Genomic DNA, 21,164 nt, shown 5'->3' with positions numbered 1-21,164 from the left:
CAATAGAAAAGCAATAAAGGAAGATAAAGTGAAGATTAACCATGAAGAGATATAACCAAAAATATAACTCAAACAGAGACGGCGAAAACGCAACCATCAAAGGAAAAAAAACAGCAACCTGTCTCTCATTGCACAATCCACAACTTTGAAGAAAGCCTGCTCAGTCATCGAAGTGACTTTGAAGATCCGAGCATTGCGTTCTCACCCAAAAGTTGTAAATGAGAACTTAATTTAGAAGCTTCAGAACATGCACCGTAGACGCAGTAAAAAAAATTTAACAGCATATTTACATTATATGGGTTTATGTTAGAAGTTTTATAGTTATTTGGATAAACTGAATATGGGTCTAAACGAAGACAGACAGAGAAGGTGGATTGTTATAGTTTTATGGCTATGTAATGATATTTTAATAGTCTTAATAGTAACATAACCAGATTAATAATTAAAATATTTGTTAGTGATACATTAAAATATTAAATGAGACTAGTTACTTTTCCATAAAAACTGTTTTGGAACATTAACTTGAACGTCTGACACCAATTTTGTGTAAACACGCAATTGCTAAAACACAAAAAAAAAATTATCACACAATTTCACAGATATGTTTGCAAATGTGGAATTAATTAGAAATAAAAAGTTTTGTGTGGTTTAATGATGAAAATTATAAATTTATGGGACTAGTGATGAATCAAAGACTTTAAGAATAAACTAGATTTTGAATTAATGTTAAGTTTTTTTTTTGAACAAAAAATAATTTTAGATTACATTTGAGACCACTGAAACAGAAGTTGAAAGATTAATAGGTTAGTGTGTCACCGACTTATTCAGAGGTTGAAAGATTAATAGTTAGTGTGTCACCGACTTTCAAGCCACACTCCGTGGTTTTTTCATATCATGGCAGAAATCTTGTTTTTGATTTGTTTATCCAACAAACTGAGCATACCTAACCAAAATATTGGGTTTCCCAGACATCTGGTGTTTCTCTCATGCCAGATGTGGCATAAACTGCAACTTGAAACATAGCGAGCAAGAAATAAAAATGCTTTATCTCGAACGTCATCTGGCAACAGATATAAAATTTGAGGCCATTGATTATTTACTTTTTTAATTGTATAATAAATTATTTTAACTATATTTGAGTTTGGAGAATTAATTTTAATTATTGTAATTCAATTTAGATTAGTTAATTAAATGAGCTGACATATGTTTGTTTACCATTTTTTAATTGATGGTAACAGTAGTTTTTGTTTTATAAATATTTTATATATTAATATGTGCATGTAGATGACAAACAAAAAGAAATATGCGCATGTTACCATCTGCCTAGGTTTACATCATTTAGTTTAAATTCAATATTGTTTGTTACTATTTTTTGATGCTTATAAAAATATTTTTTTAAGATTTTAAAAAGAAGTTTATGTTTTTTTCTTTCTTTTTGTGAACAAATATTTTATAATGATATATTGTTACAATATTATAAATTTTAACCTGAAATATGAGATTTATAAAATTAAACGAATCTCATTTAGGATTCACTAAAGAATAATCATAATGATAGATGACTTAGAGCATCTCCAACTCCACTCTATTTTTTTCTCCAAAATGGAGTAAAAATGAATATAGAGTAAGGATTGCTCCAACCTAACTCCATATCTCACTCTATAATAGTGTTTACTCCATAAGTAGAGTAGTCTAATTTTTATTTGTTCATCACTCCATTATAGAGCGATAAATAAAATAGGGTTGAAATATTTTTATTCCATTTTTATTTTTATTCTATTTTGTAGGAAAAATAGAATATTACATTGGAGATGCTCTTATAAATAACATGGATTTTTTGGTCGATTTAAATATGTTTGTATTTGATTATTATGCTGTATATAATTTATATACCCATTGAAATATAATCACCTTTTGCTGAAAAAGAAAAATAATCACCTCTTAAAAAATGATGATCAATGATTTAAATGATATTATTAATTATTGTAGGAAAGAAACATGAATTAGGATGTCGATCCCTTAAATATTTTGTCATCTAATTATATATTTAATAAGTTATATTAAGCTAAATATTTTGTCCTTTTATGATCATTGAGTACTTCTGGTAAAATATATATTAAGCAATGATTTCATCAAAAAGAAAATATTAAGCAACGAATTAATTGTGTTCTAATGGAACAGGAGATATTTACTTATTAGAGTGTTTGACTTTTTGCTTTTGAATTATTCCTTAAATACATGAGAGAATATAATATATGTGGTAAAGATTTAAGTTTCTAAAAGGTACAAGTGTTTAATTTTTGGTCAAAATTTATTTAAAAAAAAAATTAATGAAGAAATGGCATATAAATAGTCTTAAAAATCAAAGACAGAATTCTAGTAGGGATTTTTCTTTAATAGTATAGATAGATTAGGAAACAAAAAGTTTAGCAAAGTTTTTAATTTGTGAAGTCAAGAAAAATAAATTAATGAAGGAAGGTTTTTGCCAAACTTCATGATGTGTTAAACAATTGGAAAATATTTTACAACAAGATTAACAAAGGTTTTGTAAAAGTCAAGACCGACAAACATATATACTCTCAGCTTCATTTGATTGTGCTCAAGTCAAGATCAGTCACTACTAAGAAACTAAATAATGATTTCTCAATTTGTTGAAAGTACAATTTTAAACATTAATGTAGATGATAAAGGAATAAAGAACATTAAAAATAAAGAACATTAATTTATCATTCGAAGACGTCGTTTTGTAGACTTTTAAAAGACGTAGTAAAACAGAAGTTTGTTGCCCGACTCTGGTCGGTGCTGGACTTTGGTCGTCGCGTCTCGACAAAGTTTTGCATGAGCGGGTATACTACTTGCTAGGTGCATGCCATCTTCGAGGTAAGTGGAAAGAAGGATGCGTAGTCTTTCTTAGAAAATGAAAGAAAGAAGGATTGCAGAGTTTGGTTTGATCTTTGCATTCTAGTTGATCAATCATCTTAAATGATGAGGGGCCTTTGATGGGTAGAAAAATCTTAATTTTTTTTTTCTTTTTTTTTTTGGTTTGATGTGATTGGTTAGGAGTAGACTTGACCAATTCGGTTAGCCCAGCTTTTTTTTTTTCCTTTTTCCAAGAATTGGTTTACGTCAACCTCTCTCTCTCTCATATCTCCCGATCATCATCGGAACAAGATGCAGAAGCTGAACGAGTTCTTGTCTGGCGAACAGACAAACGATAGCTTCCTTGAAGATGGATCGGAGGGTCTCTGTTCTCTCTCCACAACTCAGGTTTCTCCTATTCATCTTCCCTCTCTATGTTTTCTTTTTCGTTCTTCTCTGTTTACTGAATCTCTCTCCCCTTCGATTTGTCAGAGAATGTACGGATTCGCCGCGTCTTTGGCCGCTGGTTTGCTTCTCATGTTTCTGGTAACGATCAATTTCACACATCCATTGACCTTATAGATTGAATTGAAATGAGTCTTTGTGACCAATCTCTGTAATAAGTGATTCATGTGTTTCTTTTTCTTCTTCTTCATTAGTCCATGATCGTGTTTGCAATCCCCATCAAGTTTGCACTGCTCTTCACATTCGGAAATGTTCTCGCTATTGGAAGGTATGAATTTGCCTTACAAGCACTTGCTGTTTTGTCTTTAAAACATTTTAATTTTGCGAATTTCAATTCTTTGAGCTCAATAGGGTTTTGAATGGTACTTCTCTCAAAGTTCCTTCCTTTGTAGGATGAGTTACGTTCATATGTTTACTGGTTCCTAGCTGACCTTTGACATTGTTTGGCAGCACAGCCTTCCTCATGGGACCTGAGCAACAGATAAACATGATGTTGGACCCTGTTCGTTTCTACGCTACCTCTATCTATGGTGGATGCGTCCTCCTTGCTCTCTTTTGCGCTCTCTTGGTATCTTCTTTCTCTCCTTCTCATACGATGTTTTAGTTCCAAAGCTATTTTTAATCTTAGTAAAATCTCCAAAGACTGCAACTTTCTTTTTTTTTTCTCCCCAATAGTTTTCATCTTGAAACCTCATCAATTTCTTGTCTTCTGTAGATCCACAGCAAAATTTTGACAGTGATTGCGATTCTATGCGAGACTTGTGCACTTATTTGGTAAGTTCAATGCTTTTTATATTGAAACCCAAAAACAGGATTCTTTAGCCTTTTTGGATGCAACAACACCTTATATACATTGGCTCAATGGGTAAATGATGAGCAGGTACAGCCTCAGTTATATCCCGTTTGCACGAAGAATGGTCTCTGAAATCATGATCCGTCTCTGCGACACCGAGCTATAAGTCAATCTGAATGGTTTTAGATATGATTCTTCTTCTTCAACACTTCTTGATTTTTTTTTTTTGTTTGTTTGACCTGATCCGGTGGTTTGCGCATGAATCACAAGTAATGCAAATTGAGTTTCTTTTGTTGCTATCTTGAAGCTCTTGTGTGTGTATGTGTGTGTGTGTGTATTTTTTGTTGCTTCAAGCCCTTTCTCAGCTTCTGACTTAACAGTCGTTTGATATTGGGAAATGTAAAAACTTGAGTTATGAGTGATCTCTCCTTTTTATAGCTGTAATTGTGGTTTCTTATGGTTAAAAAAAAAGTTTTTTTAAGATACAGTTGTTGTAAGTAGTACCAGTGCAATCTGACAACGAATTATTATATTGTTATACGCCTAATCTTTTTTATAATGCATACATTATATAGTATGTTCGATATTCTTGACTTTCTGTTACTCTATACTGCAACTTTCCTAATAAAAAATTGTGAAGACAATAATGTTAGAAACTATATAGACTTTGTTTTTTAATTGACAAAGAGAAACAGAATCATTCATACAACACATCATCTTCTCTGCATTATTAGTTCTTCCTTTACATTAAAATAGCATATAATAAAGTTCACCAGCCGAAAAAGACAAGAAGCCCAAAGTGATGATCAAATCTTCAAACATCAGATGCAACCTCCCAACTACAAGATTCAAAGCAGCACCAAAGACAAAAGAGTTGAGTTAATAATACTGTTTATTTATTTCTTTCCATTTTCGTAATGGAAGTATCTAACCATTATGGATTCGATTTCCTTGTCGGAGACAGGAGTGCGTTTAGGCTGGAGTGATGCTTTCCCTCCATCAGCAATGTTCTTCGGGGCCGCCGGGACATCTGAACTCGCCGTCACGTTTCTCTTGCCGCCGGCAACGGATCCCTGCGCTGGTCCAGAACCTGAGAATAATAGCTAGTGATGTGTAATTGGCATCTAATAAAAATCAAGAACCAAAATATAAAGAAAAAGTGTAGTGAAAGAAAAAGATGTTAACCTGATGAAGTAGCAGAAGAGGAATGTCTCTGAGGAAATTTGATACGAGGAATTCTCTTCATCTTCTGCTTCCTATTGATTCTTGAGTTGATGAAGTTTTTGCTTTGTTCTTGATTTCTTTTGTTGTCCATATAAACAAACGAGAGCTCTTATCTTTATCCTGAAATTAATGGGCTAATGGGCATAATAAGTGTTCGTAGTACTGGGCCGACAATGATTCGAATTGGGAGGTAGGTTGAACACTATTTTCAGAATTGTTCTCGTAAAGATAAAATAGTTATTTTAGTGCTCTAGCAACTTCCAAGTCGCAGGTTCAAACCTTTTGAAAACAGGTCTCCTAAAGTAATTGTTTTTGGGGTGTTTTCAGCCAATGATTATCTTTGAAAATTATCATCACAAAGATGATATTTTTTTCCCTTCGCTTGGAGTTTTCAAAAGATTACATTATCCCAAAGAGGCCATACGGATATATATTGCAAATGAAAAGTATAAAGCTCTGCAACCAAATCTGAAAACCTTCTGCGTACTTTATTAATCGAAAACAAGTGGCTTTATATAGCCTTACAACTCAAAGAGATAACTCCGAAAACTTAGCTTAATAAAATAGATAACTACTAGCTTGCTTGAGCCACAAGACTCGACAAGATAAACACCAAAACAAAACCGATAATGACCAACTCAACTCTTATCCTCTCCTTGATTCTCGCATACTCATTTGCTCCAACAAACCCTCCCTAAACTAAGCTTGGTTCACAAGACTTAGCTTACTTGCTGCAGAGCAAATCCCAAGCTTGCTTCTTAAGTCCTCAAAGACTTCTCTTCGCAATGGTTTTGTAAAAATGTCCGCCACCTGCTCCTGTGAATCACAATGCTCCAGACATATCTCACCATTGTTGACCAACTCTCTCAGAAAATGGAAACGTACTCCAATGTGTTTACATCTTCCATGAAACACTGGATTTTTAGATAGTTTGATTGTTGATGTGTTGTCACACCATATGATAGTGCCTTCCTTCACACGATGTCCCAGCTCCTCCAAAACCCTTTTGATCCAAACAGCTTGACAAGCACATACTGATGCTGCAACATATTCTGCCTCTGTTGTCGAGAGAGTAACAATTGGCTGTTTTTTAGAAAGCCAAGCAACTGCTGCACCATCCATAAGAAAAACGTAACCTGAAGTGCTCTTTCGGCTCTCAACGTCTCCAGCAAAATCACTATCAGTGTAGACTTGCAGCTCTCCACTTCCTCCTCTCTTGTACCAAATTCCATAATCCATAGTCCCCTTTAAGTATCTTAAGACTCTCTTTGCAGCTTGAACATGTAGTTGTGTAGGCTTTGACATGAAACGACTTAGAAGGCTAACTGAGAATTGCAGGTCTGGTCTGGTATTGGTAATATACATAAGACTACCAATGATCTGTTTATAGAACGTCTCATCAACTCGTTCTCCTCCATCATCAGCATCGATCTTACTCCCTGGAACCATAGGATTCCTCACAGAGTTACAATTCTCCATGTCAAACCGTCTTAGTATCTCAAGAGCATACTTCGATTGGCAAATATGAATGCCACTTGATGTCTGCAACACTTCGAAACCCAAGAAGTATCTCATCTTTCCTAGTTCTGTCATGTCAAACTCCTTTTGCATTGATTTCTTGAACTCATCCATTATCTTGAGATTGCTACCTGTATAGATAAGATCATCAACATAAACACTCACAATCAGCGTATTGCCGTGTTCTGTTTTTAGAAACAGAGTCTCCTCATTCTGTGACTTCTCAAAACCATTCTTGACAAAATATTCTTCAATACGGCTAAACCAAGCCCTTGGCGCTTGTTTCAAGCCATACAACGCTTTGTGCAGCCTGTACACTTTGTTTTCCTTCCCCAACACTTCGTATCCTTTAGGCTGCTGCACATATACTTCTTCAGATAGTACTCCATGGAGAAAAGCAGATTTCACGTCTAACTGATGTACTTCCCAAGCTCTGTATGCAGCTATCGCAAGAACAGTCCTGATAGTGTCCATTCTAGCAACTGGCGCATAAACCTCTGTGTAGTCTATCCCATGTTCTTGAGAGTATCCTTTAGCTACCAAACGCGCCTTGTATTTGCTTACTTCTCCATTCTCATTGAGTTTGGTTTTGTATAACCACTTCACACCAATACACTTAGCTTCGTTTGGCAAGTTCACCAGTTCCCAAGTTTGGTTTTTCTCAATCGAACTCATCTCTACATCCATAGCTTCTCTCCACTTAAGACTTTTCTCTGCTTCTTCAAAAGTGGATGGGTCTGTGGAGTTAAACTCCACCATATTAGCCATGTGAACTTCATCATCGTCATCTATGTCTGCACCTTCAGTAACGTAGTCGTTCAAGTACCGGGGACGTCTTGTGTTTCTTCCCTCCCTGGTTTGTGCTATTGGTTCGTTGTGAGGCTCTACTGCTGCCTCTACAGGTGGTTCTGGTTCTGGTTCGATGTTTTGGTCTTGTGCAGCTACTGGAGTTTCATTGTCACTACCCTCTTCTTCACTTTCTTCCCAACTCACGTTGTCATCGTTCCAAGTGAGAACAGATTCTGCTTGATGATCAGTTTCTTCTTCCCAGTTCCAGCCCTTATTCTCCTGAAATATCACATCCCTGCTCACCATCATCTTCTTTGTTCTAGGATTATATAGTCTGTACGCCTTTGATTCTGCAGAGAATCCAACTAGAACGCACTCTGTACTTTTGCCATCAAGCTTGCTCCGCTTTACGTCTGGTATATGAACATGTCCAATGCTTCCCCACACACGAAAGTGTTCAACACTAGGTTTGATTCCATTCCATGCTTCTTGAGGCGTGATACCCTTTACTGCACTTGTTGGACACCGATTCAGAACATAGAATGTCCAGTTTGCAGCTTCTGACCAGAGATACTTAGGTGCTTTCTTTGCTGAGAGTAGTGCTCTAACCATGTTCATTACTGTCCGATTCTTTCTCTCTGCAATACCGTTTTGCTGTGGCGTGTAGGCTGCAGTCAGTTGTCTTCTGATCCCTTCCTTATTACAGAAGTCAGAGAACTCCCGTGAAGTGTATTCTCCTCCTCTATCTGTTCGAAGACACTTGATGTGTTTACCAGTTTCAATCTCCACTTTTCTCTTAAACATCTTGAACTGAGTGAACGCTTCTGACTTCTCACTTATGAAATACGCCCAAGCCTTTCTACTGAAGTCATCAATGAAGCACAGAATGTACCTCTTTCCACTAGGAGAAGTAGGGCTTATAGGTCCACAAATGTCAGAATGAATCAGCTCTAGCGTTTCTTTGGCTCTCCATATGCTTTTCTTAGGAATATGATTCCTTGGTTGCTTTCCCACTAGGCAATCAGGACATGTAAAGCTCTGTGTGTCAAATGCAGGAAGTCCCCGTACCATGTCTCTACTCTGTAACGTCTTCATTCCTCGGTGGCTAAGATGACCGTAGCGTTCATGCCACAACTTTGGCACGTCCTCTGCTACTGTCTGAAAGCAATGTTGTTTTGATCTCTCTGCATCACTGGTCTGATCTATCAACACAAACAGTCTATTAGAACTCATCTTGCTTTCAATCAGTAGTCCTCTTTCATCATGGTAGATCTTGCATATGCCTTTCTGAAAGACGACAGAGATGTTCTTCTCTTGCAACTGTCCCAAACTCAACAGGTTGTTTTTGAGTTCTGGGATATGAAAAACGTCTCTGATTGTGTAGGTTGTGTTTCGTAACACTATCTTCACACTTCCTTTTCCAATCACCTCCATCTTCTTATTGTTTCCCAGTTTTACTGAATGTCTGAAATTTTCATCCATTGTTGAGAATAGACTTCGGTTTCCACTCATGTGGTTAGAGCAACCTGAGTCGAGAAACCATGTTGTCTTCTTCACAGTCTCCTGAACTTCTGCTTGAGTCATTAATATTAAATCAGTGACAGCTTCGTCCTCTTCTTCTTCAATATAAGCCATTAGCAACATATCTTCACTCTCCTCAGCATAGTTTGCTTCTTCTTCCCACTTTGGACACTCGTTTTGGAAGTGTCCAAGCTTATGACACTTGTAACATTCCACAGTGCTTCTGTTCGTGAAGCCACGACCACGTCCTCTTCCCCTACTTCTTCCATTGTAGCCTCTACCTCTGTTTCCTGTTCCTCTGCCTTGAGTCACAATCAACAACTTATCATCTTCCTTTTCTGGTTTTCGGAACTTCTGCTCATGTACTACCAACGAGCTTTGTAGTTCCTCCAATGTGATCTTTTCAATCTCCTTAGACTCTTCTATGGAGACTACCACATACATGAATTTCTCGCTTAAGGTTCTGAGAATTTTCTCCACCACCTTCAAGTCAGGCATCTCTTCCCCATTACTTCTCATCTGGTTCGTGATGGCCAAAACTCTTTTGAAATACTCTTCTACCTTCTCTGCATCCTTCATCTCAAGTAACTCAAAGTCTCTTCTGAGCTTTTGAAGCAACGACCTCTTCACCCGGTCGTTTCCACCAAACTTCTTCTTCATTGACTCCCAGATAATCTTGGATGTTTTCCTGTCCAAGATTTGCTCAAACGTAACCCTATCAATAGATTGATAAAGGTAGTGCTTCACCTTGTGGTCACTAGTCTTGGCATTATCAAGCAACTCTCTCTGCTCGTTTGTCAATACTGTTGTGTCCGTCGGTTCCTCATAGCTTGTCTCAATCACGCTCCATAGCCCCTTGGCTCTGAAGAAGTTCTCCATCACTTCGCTCCAGTGATCCCAATGGCCGTCAAACTGCGGCAACTTCATCTTATCATCTCCCATCTCTTAGGTTTTGCAACGGAGCTCTGATACCACTTTGAAAAGTATAAAGCTCTGCAACCAAATCTGAAAACCTTCTGCGTACTTTATTAATCGAAAACAAGTGGCTTTATATAGCCTTACAACTCAAAGAGATAACTCCGAAAACTTAGCTTAATAAAATAGATAACTACTAGCTTGCTTGAGCCACAAGACTCGACAAGATAAACACCAAAACAAAACCGATAATGACCAACTCAACTCTTATCCTCTCCTTGATTCTCGCATACTCATTTGCTCCAACAGCAAATCATGTTATTGGTGTTGTCGTCGTCTCGATAATTGAAAGTCAGAAAAATACATAAACAGTTCACGTGTTGATAGATATTGGTTTACTTGTCGTTTTAATAATTGATAAGTTTGTGATTAAAGTTATATTGGTGTACTAGTGCATATGTCACATACATCTATTTTTTTGCAAACTTTATTAATCGAAACCAAACCAATGAGAACCATATATTAGAACATTATTGGGGGTGGGGTGCAGTATCTTGTGTTTGTATCTATGAAAATATCTACGACATTAGTGGGCAGGCATCTCTAGTGACACCGCGTCCATACTGACTAGTGACTACCTTATAAATTATGTTATTTACACTCCGCCTCTTTCAGCTCTCATACAGAGTAATAAATAGATTATGAATATGGCTTTTGTGGAAGTTTGTTTGTGGATGCTACTTGCCTTCGTAATATCTTGGACAATATTCCACGTCACCAACAAGATGAATAAGGCGACGAAGTGTGCGAATGTGGCAGCGAAGGAGAGAAGAGACGGTGGCCCTGATGTCATCATAGTCGGAGCTGGTGTGGGTGGCTCAGCTCTCGCCTATGCACTTGCCAAGGTAAGTAAAATGCCTGGACAGTTTTGCGTCCATGCATTTATAATTGGTAAACTCGCAACTCTATATATAGTATGTGCTTTATTTTTATTTTTTTGAACAACACTCTATAGTATGTAAATTTATGTTTTCCTTAATAGTATTGTATATTGAAATAGTTTGGGAAGGAATTAACCCTCCTGTGTACTAAGTTTGGGTTAAAGCTAATAAAAAAGGAACAATACTTAGGTTCACCCCTGAGGTGAATTTATGAATTCACCTCTTTCCTTATTTCAATCATATTACCATAAAATATTAATGTCACATAAATAAATAAATTATAAATTACAAAAAAATAAACTTAAAATCATAAACTCTAAATTCGAACCCTAAAACCATCTTAGATCTTAAATTTTAAACCATAAACCCTAAACCCAAACATATACCCTAAACCCAAACCTATACCCTAAACCCAAACTATATACCCTAAATCCTAAATCTAAATTTAAATCCTAGACTTTAAACTCAAACCATAAACTCTAAACCCAAACTCTAAACCCTAAACCCAAACTCTAAACCCTAAATCCTAAACCTTCAACCCAAACTGTAAACCATAAACCCGAACTCTATACCTTAAAATGTATTTGAAAATACATTTGATGATCATTAATCCAAAGGTATTTGAAAATTTTGGGTTTATAGTTTACAGTTTGGGTTTAGGGTTTAGGATTTAGGGTTTAGGGTTTAGAGTTTGTATTTAGGGTTTATGGTTTGAGTTTAGGGTCTAGAATTTAAATTTAGATTTAGGATTTATGGTATATAGTTTGGGTTTAGGATATAGGTTTGGGTTTAGTGTTTAGGGTTTGGTTTAAAATTTAAGATCTAAGATTTGAGTTTAGGGTTCGAATTTAGAATTTATGATTTAAAGTATATTTTTTTTGTAATTTATAATTTATTTATTTATGTGATATTAATATTTATGACAATATGATTGAAATAAGGAAAGAGGTGAATTCATAAGTTCACCCTAGGGGTGAACCTAAGTATTGTTCATAAAAAAGAACTTGTTTTAAAGGACGGGCGTCGAGTACATGTGATAGAAAGAGACATGAGAGAGCCAGTGAGAATGATGGGTGAGTTCATGCAGCCAGGAGGACGGCTCTTGCTTTCTAAGCTCGGTCTTCAGGGTATGCATCTGCTTAACTTTCATTTACGTTTACATTAAGAAAGACATATGTTGTTGTGTCTTTGTTTCATGACTAAATTTGTGCGTTTATATATAAATAGATTGTTTAGAGGGAATAGACGCACAGAAATCCACCGGCATAGCTCTTTTTAAGGACGGAAAAGAAACAGTCGCATCTTATCCGGTGGACACCAACTTTCCTTATGAACCATCTGGTCGTTTTTTTCAAAATGGCCGTTTTGTCCAGAGACTGCGCCAAAAGGCCTCTTCTCTTCCAAAGTACTTAACTCTCTACTATTTTTTACTAATAAGTATGTTAGGGATTTCAAAAAAAAAAACCTGTACAAGAAGATTTAATCAAACATCTAAACCTTTTGTTTAGAGATGGGAAAATAGATTTGACCTAATATAAATATTTGTTTGTATGTGATTTAATGAATGAAGTATATAAACTACTCCAAGAGCTAAGAGCCGACACAAGAAATGGACATGTTGTTGTAACATTGATTCAAACACCAAACATTAATTAATTGGCAGTGTGCGGCTGGAAGAAGGGACCGTGAGATCTTTGATAGAAGAAAAAGGAGTGGTCAAAGGAGTGACATACAAGAACAGTTCAGGGGAAGAAACCACAGCATTTGCACCTCTCACTGTGGTATGCGATGGTTGCCACTCGAACCTTCGTCGCTCTCTAAATGACAACAATGTGAGTGTTTGTAAAAACAATAGACTATTCTTTTAATTAATAAGCATATGTGTTCTTTAATTTGATATAGGCGGAGGTTACGGCGTACGAAATTGGTTACATCTCGAGGAATTGTCGCCTTGGACAGCCCGACAAGTTACACTTGATAATGGCTAAACCGTCCTTCGCCATGTTGTATCAAGTCAGCAGCACCGACGTTCGTTGTAATTTTGAGCTTCTCTCAAATAATCTTCCGTCTGTTTCTAATGGTGAAATGGCGTCCTTCGTGAAGAACTCTATTGCTCCCCAGGTACGGATTAGGCTAATTATTAATCTTTGATCAATGAAGAAAATGACTAGATAATTAAATTGGTATTACTTGACTTACTAGTAGGGTTATGTAGATAAGATATGCATAGCATGCACTCATTCTAACATTGGCAAGCGGCTGATGAAGCTGTCTCTTTGCGCGCGTTTATGTTATGGCAGGTACCTCTAAAATTCCGCAAAACATTTTTGAAAGGGCTCGATGAGGGATCACATATAAAAATTACACAAGCAAAACGCATGCCAGCTACTTTAAGCAGAAAAAAGGGAGTGATTGTGTTGGGAGATGCATTCAACATGCGTCATCCAGTAATTGCATCAGGGATGATGGTTTTATTATCTGACATTCTCATTCTAAGCCGTCTTCTCAAGCCTTTGGACAGCCTCGGTGATGAAAACAAAGTCTCAGAAGTTATGAAGTCCTTCTATGTTCTACGCAAGGTAAGCATATGTCACATACTCATCTTAAATGATGAACATTAAAAAAAGTATGTAAAAAAATCTAAACGTTTTTAAAATTGAATGGTGAAGCCAATGTCAGCAACAGTAAACACATTAGGGAATTCATTTTGGCAAGTGCTAATTGCATCAACGGACGAAGCAAAAGAAGCGATGCGACAAGGCTGCTTTGATTACCTATCTAGTGGTGGGTTTCGCACGTCAGGCTTGATGGCTGTGTTTGGTGGCATGAACCCTAGGCCACTTTCTCTCATCTATCATCTATCCGTTATTACTTTATCCTCCATCGGCCAACTGCTCTCTCCGTTCCCAACTCCTCTTCGTGTTTGGCATAGCCTCAGACTTTTTGGTGTAAGTCATAATTATACTGTTAAATGTTTGGTATAGAATTGTGTTTTATACTTTAACATTGACTTTGGTTCATGTGAATCCGTAGTTGTCTTTGGAATTGTTGGTTCCTCATCTCAAGGCTGAAGGAATAGGTCAAATGTTGTCTCCAACAAATGCAGCGGCATATCGCAAAAGCTATATGGCTACAACCGTTGTCTAAACATTGATGAAAACCACGATATATAGATGGTGCACAAATCTTTGCGATTGTGGATTTGTTAAATAGTATTGCAATATGTTACTGAAGAAACCTTTCCGTATCTACTTGTAAACGGAAATAGGAAGAATATGCATGGGGTGACAATTATTTTGAATAAAACAATAAAGAAAATAATAACGAGTGGCCATAATAATTACGTTTTCGACAAATTTACTTTCATTTTATTAAAAATATGATTTATTTGTATAATATATGGTATTTTTGTCTGTATAAGTCTGATATTTTTTGTTCGTGCACAAATTTCATTAATTCAAGTGTAAAAGATTCAAAAGATTACAATGGAAGGTGTGTTCGACTATGCTCTACGGTAAGATGACAACAATAATGGTATTATAATACAATAAAATATAGAATATAAGTGTTAAAAGTAGAGATCCATTCGAATTAAAAGGACCTATGGATACTTTTTAATTGAATCTTTGAAACCATACTTCAAAAAGGTTTTAAATAATCTAAATCCAGGTTGAAATATGCTATAGTGTAATGATCCGGAGAAGTTTTTTTTTTTTTTTTGTAAATATCCGGAGAAGTTCAATACAAGCTTGAACACGAAATGATTTACCTCTAATATCTAGTTTTGTTTATAGCTCAATTTTTATTCTCAGTCTTAGATTTATATTTTTAAATTTTATTTTTTCGTTTTTTCTAAAATAGTTTCTCAAAAATATTGCTTTTGTTTGCCCAAAATGTTATAATCCATAGTATGGATTGTGTGGATTGCCCATAACCAAGACCGAGGAGGTTTACATCCGACCCGTCTATCCGACCCGTCTACATTCCGCCCGAGACTTGTCAAGATGAAGACCCATTCAACCGAAGCATTTATGAGCTTTGACCAAGTCTGATATTGTAATGAATGTAGTCAATGTTTGTATTCATTGTGTAGATTCTCTTTGATGTAAAACCTTATGTCACAACCACTATATATAAGTGGCAAGAGCTAATGAGAAAGAAACAACTTTCACAGCAACACTTCTCTCATATTATAACACGTTATCAGCACGATAGTGCTCTCCACCGGAGTTCTTCTTCACCGGCCAGCTCCTCCGGCGCTCAGCCTTGCTCCGCCGGCGATTCAAGTTTTCCGGTCAGCTCTCAAGATCTTGCTCAAGGTGGTCCATTCAGATTCCTGGTTAAGAAGAGGTAAACTAATCAAAACTTTAATCTAAATCCAAAATATAAGAACATATCTAAGAACATGTTCATAAGAACACTATATGTTCATACCTTGGATCTATATGAATCCTATAAAACTTATTAAAACCTGTTAATCTTGAATCAAAAGTTCTATAAGTATATTGTTTCTAAAATTATCTTGAATCTCTAAAATCTGTAAAACTTATTAAAGAACATAAAGATCTATATGAATCTTGATTATAAGAACTTTTGAAATCTTATAAAAGTTATGTGAAATCCTAAATCCCCTTCCTGGTTTGCAAGCCATCAATAGGCTCTACCTTTCTCCTATATGATCCGGCCTTAAATCCGGATTTGTCTAAAGGATTGAAACCAATAATCAAACCATTGTTTATTCGCATCACTAGCTGTTCCAGCAGGTTGTATAAGTCGTTTATCAATACCATCAAAACCCAAAGATCAAAACCTTGAATCCTTGCTGTGCCATTTTCGGCCAGCCTCCCTGAAAAAAAAAAATTAAATTCAGTCAACCAAATAAAATAAATATTAAAACCATTTGATTGCATATCTTTGACTGTTTTTATTTTTTTTATAACTGATATGATTTTATAAATGCAATTTCGATTTTTATAAATGCATTTCGATTTTATTTGACTAAGCATTTAATTATTATAACCTATAGTCCTGTTTTGCATTAATATGAATTAAAAATGAAATAAATTATAGGTTGATATCATTTGATCTTATTATTGTTTGTCATCTTTTATTTAAATTCTGATCAGTCTTGATATAAGTTCATTATAGATGTTCATAACTATATAATATGTTCATTATATATCACTATGCACCACAAATTTGAGTATGTTCATGAGGGGGAGTGAGGACATAACCTATGATACATGACCATACTAAAATTTGTGAATCATGGTCCATAACCTTGAAAATGTTTCTGTGATGATTGAATTATATTCTAGATCATTTTTGCATCATCCATATTGAATTGAACTTGGTTTAGAAATTTTATTAGATCATGCTCACATTCTGAACTGACCATTTTTATTCACTTATCATATTGTCTTATTGAAATTGAGTATTCATTCATCTGGTAGATACCTTGAATTAAATCCTGAAATTATAATCATTTTCTTGTCATGTTTATGATGCATTTTTATATGTTGCATTTTATATGCTGTTTGACAATGTTTGCTTTATATAAATCATCCATATTATATAATACATATAAATATTTCGGAAATATAAACATATATATTAAAGCCATGATCAAAATCTCCATTCATATAAAATCAGAACATGGATTGATCATATTATTATGAATCCTCATTCCTTATGGATTATTTGATTCAGATGTCGAAAATCAACAACCTTGAGTTTGCTGCCCTCAATCTCTCCGGAGATAATTACCTCCAATGGGCACTTGATACCAAAATTCTCTTGAGGTCTAAAAATCTTGGTGATACTATCACTGAAGATACTGAGCCATCGGTTAAGAATAAATACCAGGCCATTGTGATCATTCGCCATCATCTGGCAGAAGGTCTTAAAGACCAGTACCTCACTATTGAGGATCCTCTGGAACTTTGGACAGAGTTGAAAAACAGATATGATCATCAGAAAACTGTGATCTTGCCAAAGGCCCTTTATGATTGGAGGAACCTAAGAATCCAAGACTATAAGTCTGTGGAAGAGTATAACTCGGTTATGTTCAAGATAGTCTCCAAGTTGAAATTGTGTGGGGAGACTGTCACTGATGCTGATATGCTGGAGAAAACATTCTCCACATTCCACACCAGCAATATGTTGCTTCAGCAACAGTACCGAGAAAAGGGTTTCTCCACTTATGCTGCCTTAATCTCATGTTTGTTGCTTGCTGAACAGAACAATGAGTTACTCATGATGAACAGTGAGCTAAGGCCACCTGGTGCTAAAGCATTGCCTGAGGCACATGCGGCCATAGAGCCAAAAGATGAGACTCCAAGAGAGTCATACCGCGGTCGCATGAGAGGCCGTGGAAGATGGCAAGGAAGTAACCGTGGTTTTCAACCACGAGGTCGTGGGTTTCAGCCACGAGGACGTGGATTCCAACCACGAGATCATCTTGGTCGCAGCCGGGGCCGAGGCTATAGCCGAGGTCTCCAAGCTAGCCGTGGGTATAAGTCCGACTTCAAAACCCATGGCTCGACCAGACTTTCTTGCTATCGTTGTGGGATGACCAATCATTGGGCTAACAAATGCAGAACTCCCCACCATCTTGTTAAACTCTACCAGGAGAGCATAAAGGGAAAAGACCCTGTGGCAAATTGGGTCCATCATGATGATGAGAATGATCTAGACCATGAGAATGATCAAAACCATGAGAATGATCAAGCCGAGTATGAGACTTCGGATCTCCTTAAAAGTGGCTGAATATGAAGATTTCGACATCAAGTTGCTTTTGTCTTTGCACTTTGCATTTTTGCTTTGGCTTTATGTCTTTGTTTCCTATGTTCTATGACTTTGGCAATTCTATGAAATAAAATTTTTATTTTATACATATGCCTTATATAAGTTAAACTTATTAAGAACAAACAAGACAAAACCACTAAGAAATCATTTCACCCAAATAATATCTATGGTGCTGACTCTTGTCTATTTTTCAGAAATGAAAGAAGACAAAGACCTGCTAATAATAGATAGTGGATCAAGTCACACTATTTTAAAAGAAAAAGGATATTTTGTTAACCTTACTCTTAAGAGTGCCAATATCAAAACTATAGCAGGCACGTCCAGCCTTATCAAAGGCCATGGCTTGGCTCACTTGATAATGCCTAATGGCACGCATCTAGAAATTTCTGATGCATTATATTCTCCTAAATCAAAGAGAAATTTGTTAAGTTTCAAAGACATTCGAATGAATGATCTACATATTGAAACTAGGGGCGAGGGAAAGAAAGAATTCCTTTTGATTTATAAGAATGCCCAAGGCCATAAGGAAGTCCTAGAGACTATCCCTGCTATATCTACAGGCCTCTATTGTGCCGAAATAAAAGTGCTTGAGACAAATGCCACAATGGATAGTGAGTTCAAACAATGGCATGAAAGGCTCGGCCATCCTGGTTCGACCATGATGCGAAAAATAATTTTGAACTCAACTGGCCATTCCTTGAAAGAAAGGAATATTATCCCTAAGAGCACTACATGTATTCCATGCTCACAAGGGAAATTAATAATAAGGCCATCACCGGTAAAGGAGGTGAAAGAAACATTGAACTTTCTGGAAAGGATACAAGGTGATATATGCGGACCAATTAACCCACCTTGTGGGACATTTCGATATTTCATGGTCCTGATTGACGCATCGACCAGATGGTCGCATGTTTGTCTATTATCATCTAGAAACTTGGCACTTGCAAGATTATTGGCCCAGATCATAAGACTGAGAGCCCACTTTCCAGATTTTCCACTAAAGACTATACGTCTTGACAATGCAAGTGAATTCAGTTCCCGAGCTTTTAATGATTACTGTATGTCCATGGGGGTAAGTGTGGAACACTCCGTGGCACATGTACATACACAGAACGGATTGGCCGAATCCTTCATTAAAAGAATCCAGTTGATTGCTCGACCATTACTCATGAGGTCGAAGCTACCAGTATCAGCTTGGGGACATGCAGTTTTACATGCTGCTGAATTGATACGAATAAGGCCATCCAGTGAACATAAATATTCTCCATCCCAATTACTCTCGGGTCATGAGCCAGACGTGTCCCATATTAAAACATTTGGATGTTCTGTGTATGTTCCTATTGCACCACCACAGAGAACTAAAATGGGACCTCAAAGGAGGATGGGAATATATGTTGGTTTTGATTCTCCAACCATTATTAAATATCTTGAGCCTACTACTGGAGATTTATTTAAGGCCAGATATGCTGATTGTCATTTTGATGAATCAGAGTACCCAACATTAGGGGTAGAAAATAACAAGCTGGGCAAAGAAATAATATGGAATCAAACATCCTTATCATGGCAAGATCCTCGGACTCAATCATGTGATTTAGAGGTCCAGAAAATAATTCATATGCAAAAGCTAGCTAATCAATTGCCTGATTCCTTTGCTGACCCGAAAAGAGTGACTAAGTCCTATATACCAGCTTGTAATGCACCAATAAGTATTGATGTCCAAAATGGACACAATCAAGTGGCTACTGAGTCTATGACACGCCTGAAGCGTGGTAGACCAATCGGTTCTAAAGATAAAAGACCTCGGAAATCAAAGAAAAGCGCAAAAGAAACCGAGGTCATAGATTGTCCAGACAAGGCCAAAATGGCTATGCCGACAGTATCAACTATGGGGGTTCGGGACGCCGGGTCTCATGGTACTGAAGGCATTGACAATGATGAGATCTCGTGTAACTTCTTAATGTCTGGGACAAAATGGAACCGAAAAGATGTCGACATCAATGATATATTTGCATATAAAGTAGCCCTTGAAATGATGGACTTAGATGAGGATCATGAACCCACGTCTATACAAGAGTGCACTCAAAGATCAGATTGGCTAAAATGGAAAGAAGCCATAAACGTGGAGTTAGAATCATTTAAGAAAAGGAATGTCTTTGGATCGATTATCCGGACACCTTGTGATGTTAAACCAGTGGGATATAAGTGGGTATTTGTGAGGAAGAGAAATGAACATGGTGAAATTGTAAGATACAAAGCACGGCTTGTTGCACAAGGATTCTCACAAATACCAGGCATCGATTATGAGGAGACATACTCCCCTGTGGTGGATGCAACTACATTTCGATTTTTAATAAGTCTGGCCATCAAAGAAAATTTGGATATGCGGTTAATGGATGTTGTAACTGCATACCTTTATGGTCCACTGGAAAATGAAATATATATGAGATTACCAGAGGGTATTGAGCTTAAAGCTAACAAAGGTTCTCGAGAAGAACACTGCATAAGGCTGAACAAATCCTTATATGGACTTAAGCAAAGTGGTCGAATGTGGTACAATCGCTTGAGCGAGTACCTTGCCAAAGAAGGCTATAAGAACGACCCTATCAGTCCATGTATCTTTATAAAGAAGTTTGCAAACAATGGATTTGTTATCATAGCAGTGTATGTTGATGATTTGAACATCATTGGAACCTCTGGGGAAATCGCCCAAACAGTTGAATGTCTCAAGAAAGAGTTTGAAATGAAAGACCTAGGTAAAACTAAAGTCTGTTTGGGATTACAACTTGAGTACATAAAAGGAGGAATCCTTGTGCATCAAAAGGCATATACAGAAAGAGTACTCAAGAGATTTAACATGGACCAGGCTCACCCATTGACCAGCCCAATGGTTGTGAGGTCCCTTGGAGTGGACACTGACCCATTCGGTCCTAAGAAGGACGATGAGGATGTCCTGGGTCCTAAAGTGCCTTACCTCAGTGCCATAGGAGCGTTAATGTATTTGGCTAGCCACACTAGACCAGATATATGTTTTGCCGTCAACCTCCTAGCTCGTTTTAGTTCATGTCCGACCCAAAGGCACTGGAACGGAATTAAACATATCCTACGTTACCTACAAGGAACTAAGGATTTGGGTCTATTCTATACCAATGAAACCAAAGATGGTTTAGTAGGCTTTGCTGATGCAGGCTACTTATCTGATCCACACCATGCTCGGTCCCAAACCGGCTATGTGTTCACTCATGGTGGTACTGCAATATCATGGCGTTCCATGAAACAAACTATAGCAGCCACTTCATCTAATCACTCAGAAATCTTAGCCATGCATGAGGCAA

The 21,164-nt window shown here is 36.7% G+C and overlaps 4 protein-coding genes across 5 annotated transcripts; 3 read left to right on the top strand and 1 right to left on the bottom strand.

Annotated features, from left to right (window-relative positions):
• Positions 1–3,099: 3,099 nt before the first annotated feature.
• Positions 3,100–4,598, top strand: LOC108849471 (uncharacterized). The gene is made up of 6 exons (XM_018623026.2): positions 3,100–3,267; positions 3,352–3,405; positions 3,519–3,592; positions 3,775–3,892; positions 4,040–4,098; positions 4,205–4,598. Exons 1-6 carry the CDS (start codon positions 3,172–3,174, stop codon positions 4,281–4,283), a joined length of 480 nt encoding a protein of 159 aa, XP_018478528.1. The 5' UTR covers positions 3,100–3,171; the 3' UTR covers positions 4,284–4,598.
• Positions 4,599–4,764: 166 nt separating this feature from the next.
• On the bottom strand, positions 4,765–5,461 carry LOC108849480 (uncharacterized). Its single transcript, XM_018623033.2, has 3 exons — positions 5,303–5,461; positions 5,050–5,207; positions 4,765–4,956 (listed from the first exon to the last, which is right to left on the bottom strand). The coding sequence occupies exons 1-3, from the start codon at positions 5,430–5,432 to the stop codon at positions 4,939–4,941; spliced, it is 306 nt and encodes a 101-aa protein (XP_018478535.1). The 5' UTR covers positions 5,433–5,461; the 3' UTR covers positions 4,765–4,938.
• Positions 5,462–10,690: 5,229 nt separating this feature from the next.
• On the top strand, positions 10,691–14,349 carry LOC108849546 (squalene monooxygenase 1,2). 2 transcript variants are annotated; one of them, XM_057009951.1, is made up of 8 exons: positions 10,691–10,989; positions 12,041–12,152; positions 12,253–12,430; positions 12,689–12,857; positions 12,928–13,146; positions 13,326–13,604; positions 13,695–13,973; positions 14,059–14,349. In XM_057009951.1, exons 1-8 carry the CDS (start codon positions 10,786–10,788, stop codon positions 14,170–14,172), a joined length of 1,554 nt encoding a protein of 517 aa, XP_056865931.1. In that variant the 5' UTR covers positions 10,691–10,785; the 3' UTR covers positions 14,173–14,349. The 2 variants fall into 2 exon arrangements, with proteins under 2 accessions (XP_056865931.1, XP_056865930.1); XM_057009950.1 differs by lacking the exon at positions 10,691–10,989 and having other exon boundaries at positions 11,678–12,152; positions 12,689–12,806.
• A 2,385-nt stretch (positions 14,350–16,734) lies between these two features.
• On the top strand, positions 16,735–17,793 carry LOC130511104 (uncharacterized). Its single transcript, XM_057007945.1, has one exon. The coding sequence runs from the start codon at positions 16,735–16,737 to the stop codon at positions 17,791–17,793; it is 1,059 nt and encodes a 352-aa protein (XP_056863925.1).
• The last annotated feature ends 3,371 nt before the right edge of the window (positions 17,794–21,164 follow it).

This window comes from Raphanus sativus, chromosome 4 (genome assembly GCF_000801105.2).
Source record: "Raphanus sativus cultivar WK10039 chromosome 4, ASM80110v3, whole genome shotgun sequence".
NCBI classification, from domain to species: domain Eukaryota; kingdom Viridiplantae; phylum Streptophyta; class Magnoliopsida; order Brassicales; family Brassicaceae; genus Raphanus; species Raphanus sativus.
Note: the sequence above shows the minus strand (reverse complement) of the source record. Positions and strands in the feature narration are given on the sequence as shown.

Excerpts from the sequence above, each read along its gene's own strand:
- LOC108849471 (XM_018623026.2), top strand. The coding sequence starts at position 3,172 with ATGCAGAAGCTGAACGAGTTCTTGTCTGGCGAACAGACAAACGATAGC. Across the intron at positions 3,268-3,351 it reads GTTCTCTCTCCACAACTCAG|AGAATGTACGGATTCGCCGC; the intron begins GTTTCTCCTATT and ends TCGATTTGTCAG. Across the intron at positions 3,406-3,518 it reads GTTTGCTTCTCATGTTTCTG|TCCATGATCGTGTTTGCAAT; the intron begins GTAACGATCAAT and ends CTTCTTCATTAG.
- LOC108849480 (XM_018623033.2), bottom strand. The coding sequence starts at position 5,432 with ATGGACAACAAAAGAAATCAAGAACAAAGCAAAAACTTCATCAACTCA. Across the intron at positions 5,208-5,302 it reads CTCTTCTGCTACTTCATCAG|GTTCTGGACCAGCGCAGGGA; the intron begins GTTAACATCTTT and ends TATTATTCTCAG.
- LOC108849546 (XM_057009951.1), top strand. The coding sequence starts at position 10,786 with ATGAATATGGCTTTTGTGGAAGTTTGTTTGTGGATGCTACTTGCCTTC. Across the intron at positions 13,147-13,325 it reads AGAACTCTATTGCTCCCCAG|GTACCTCTAAAATTCCGCAA; the intron begins GTACGGATTAGG and ends ATGTTATGGCAG. Across the intron at positions 13,974-14,058 it reads ATAGCCTCAGACTTTTTGGT|TTGTCTTTGGAATTGTTGGT; the intron begins GTAAGTCATAAT and ends GTGAATCCGTAG.
- LOC130511104 (XM_057007945.1), top strand. The coding sequence starts at position 16,735 with ATGTCGAAAATCAACAACCTTGAGTTTGCTGCCCTCAATCTCTCCGGA.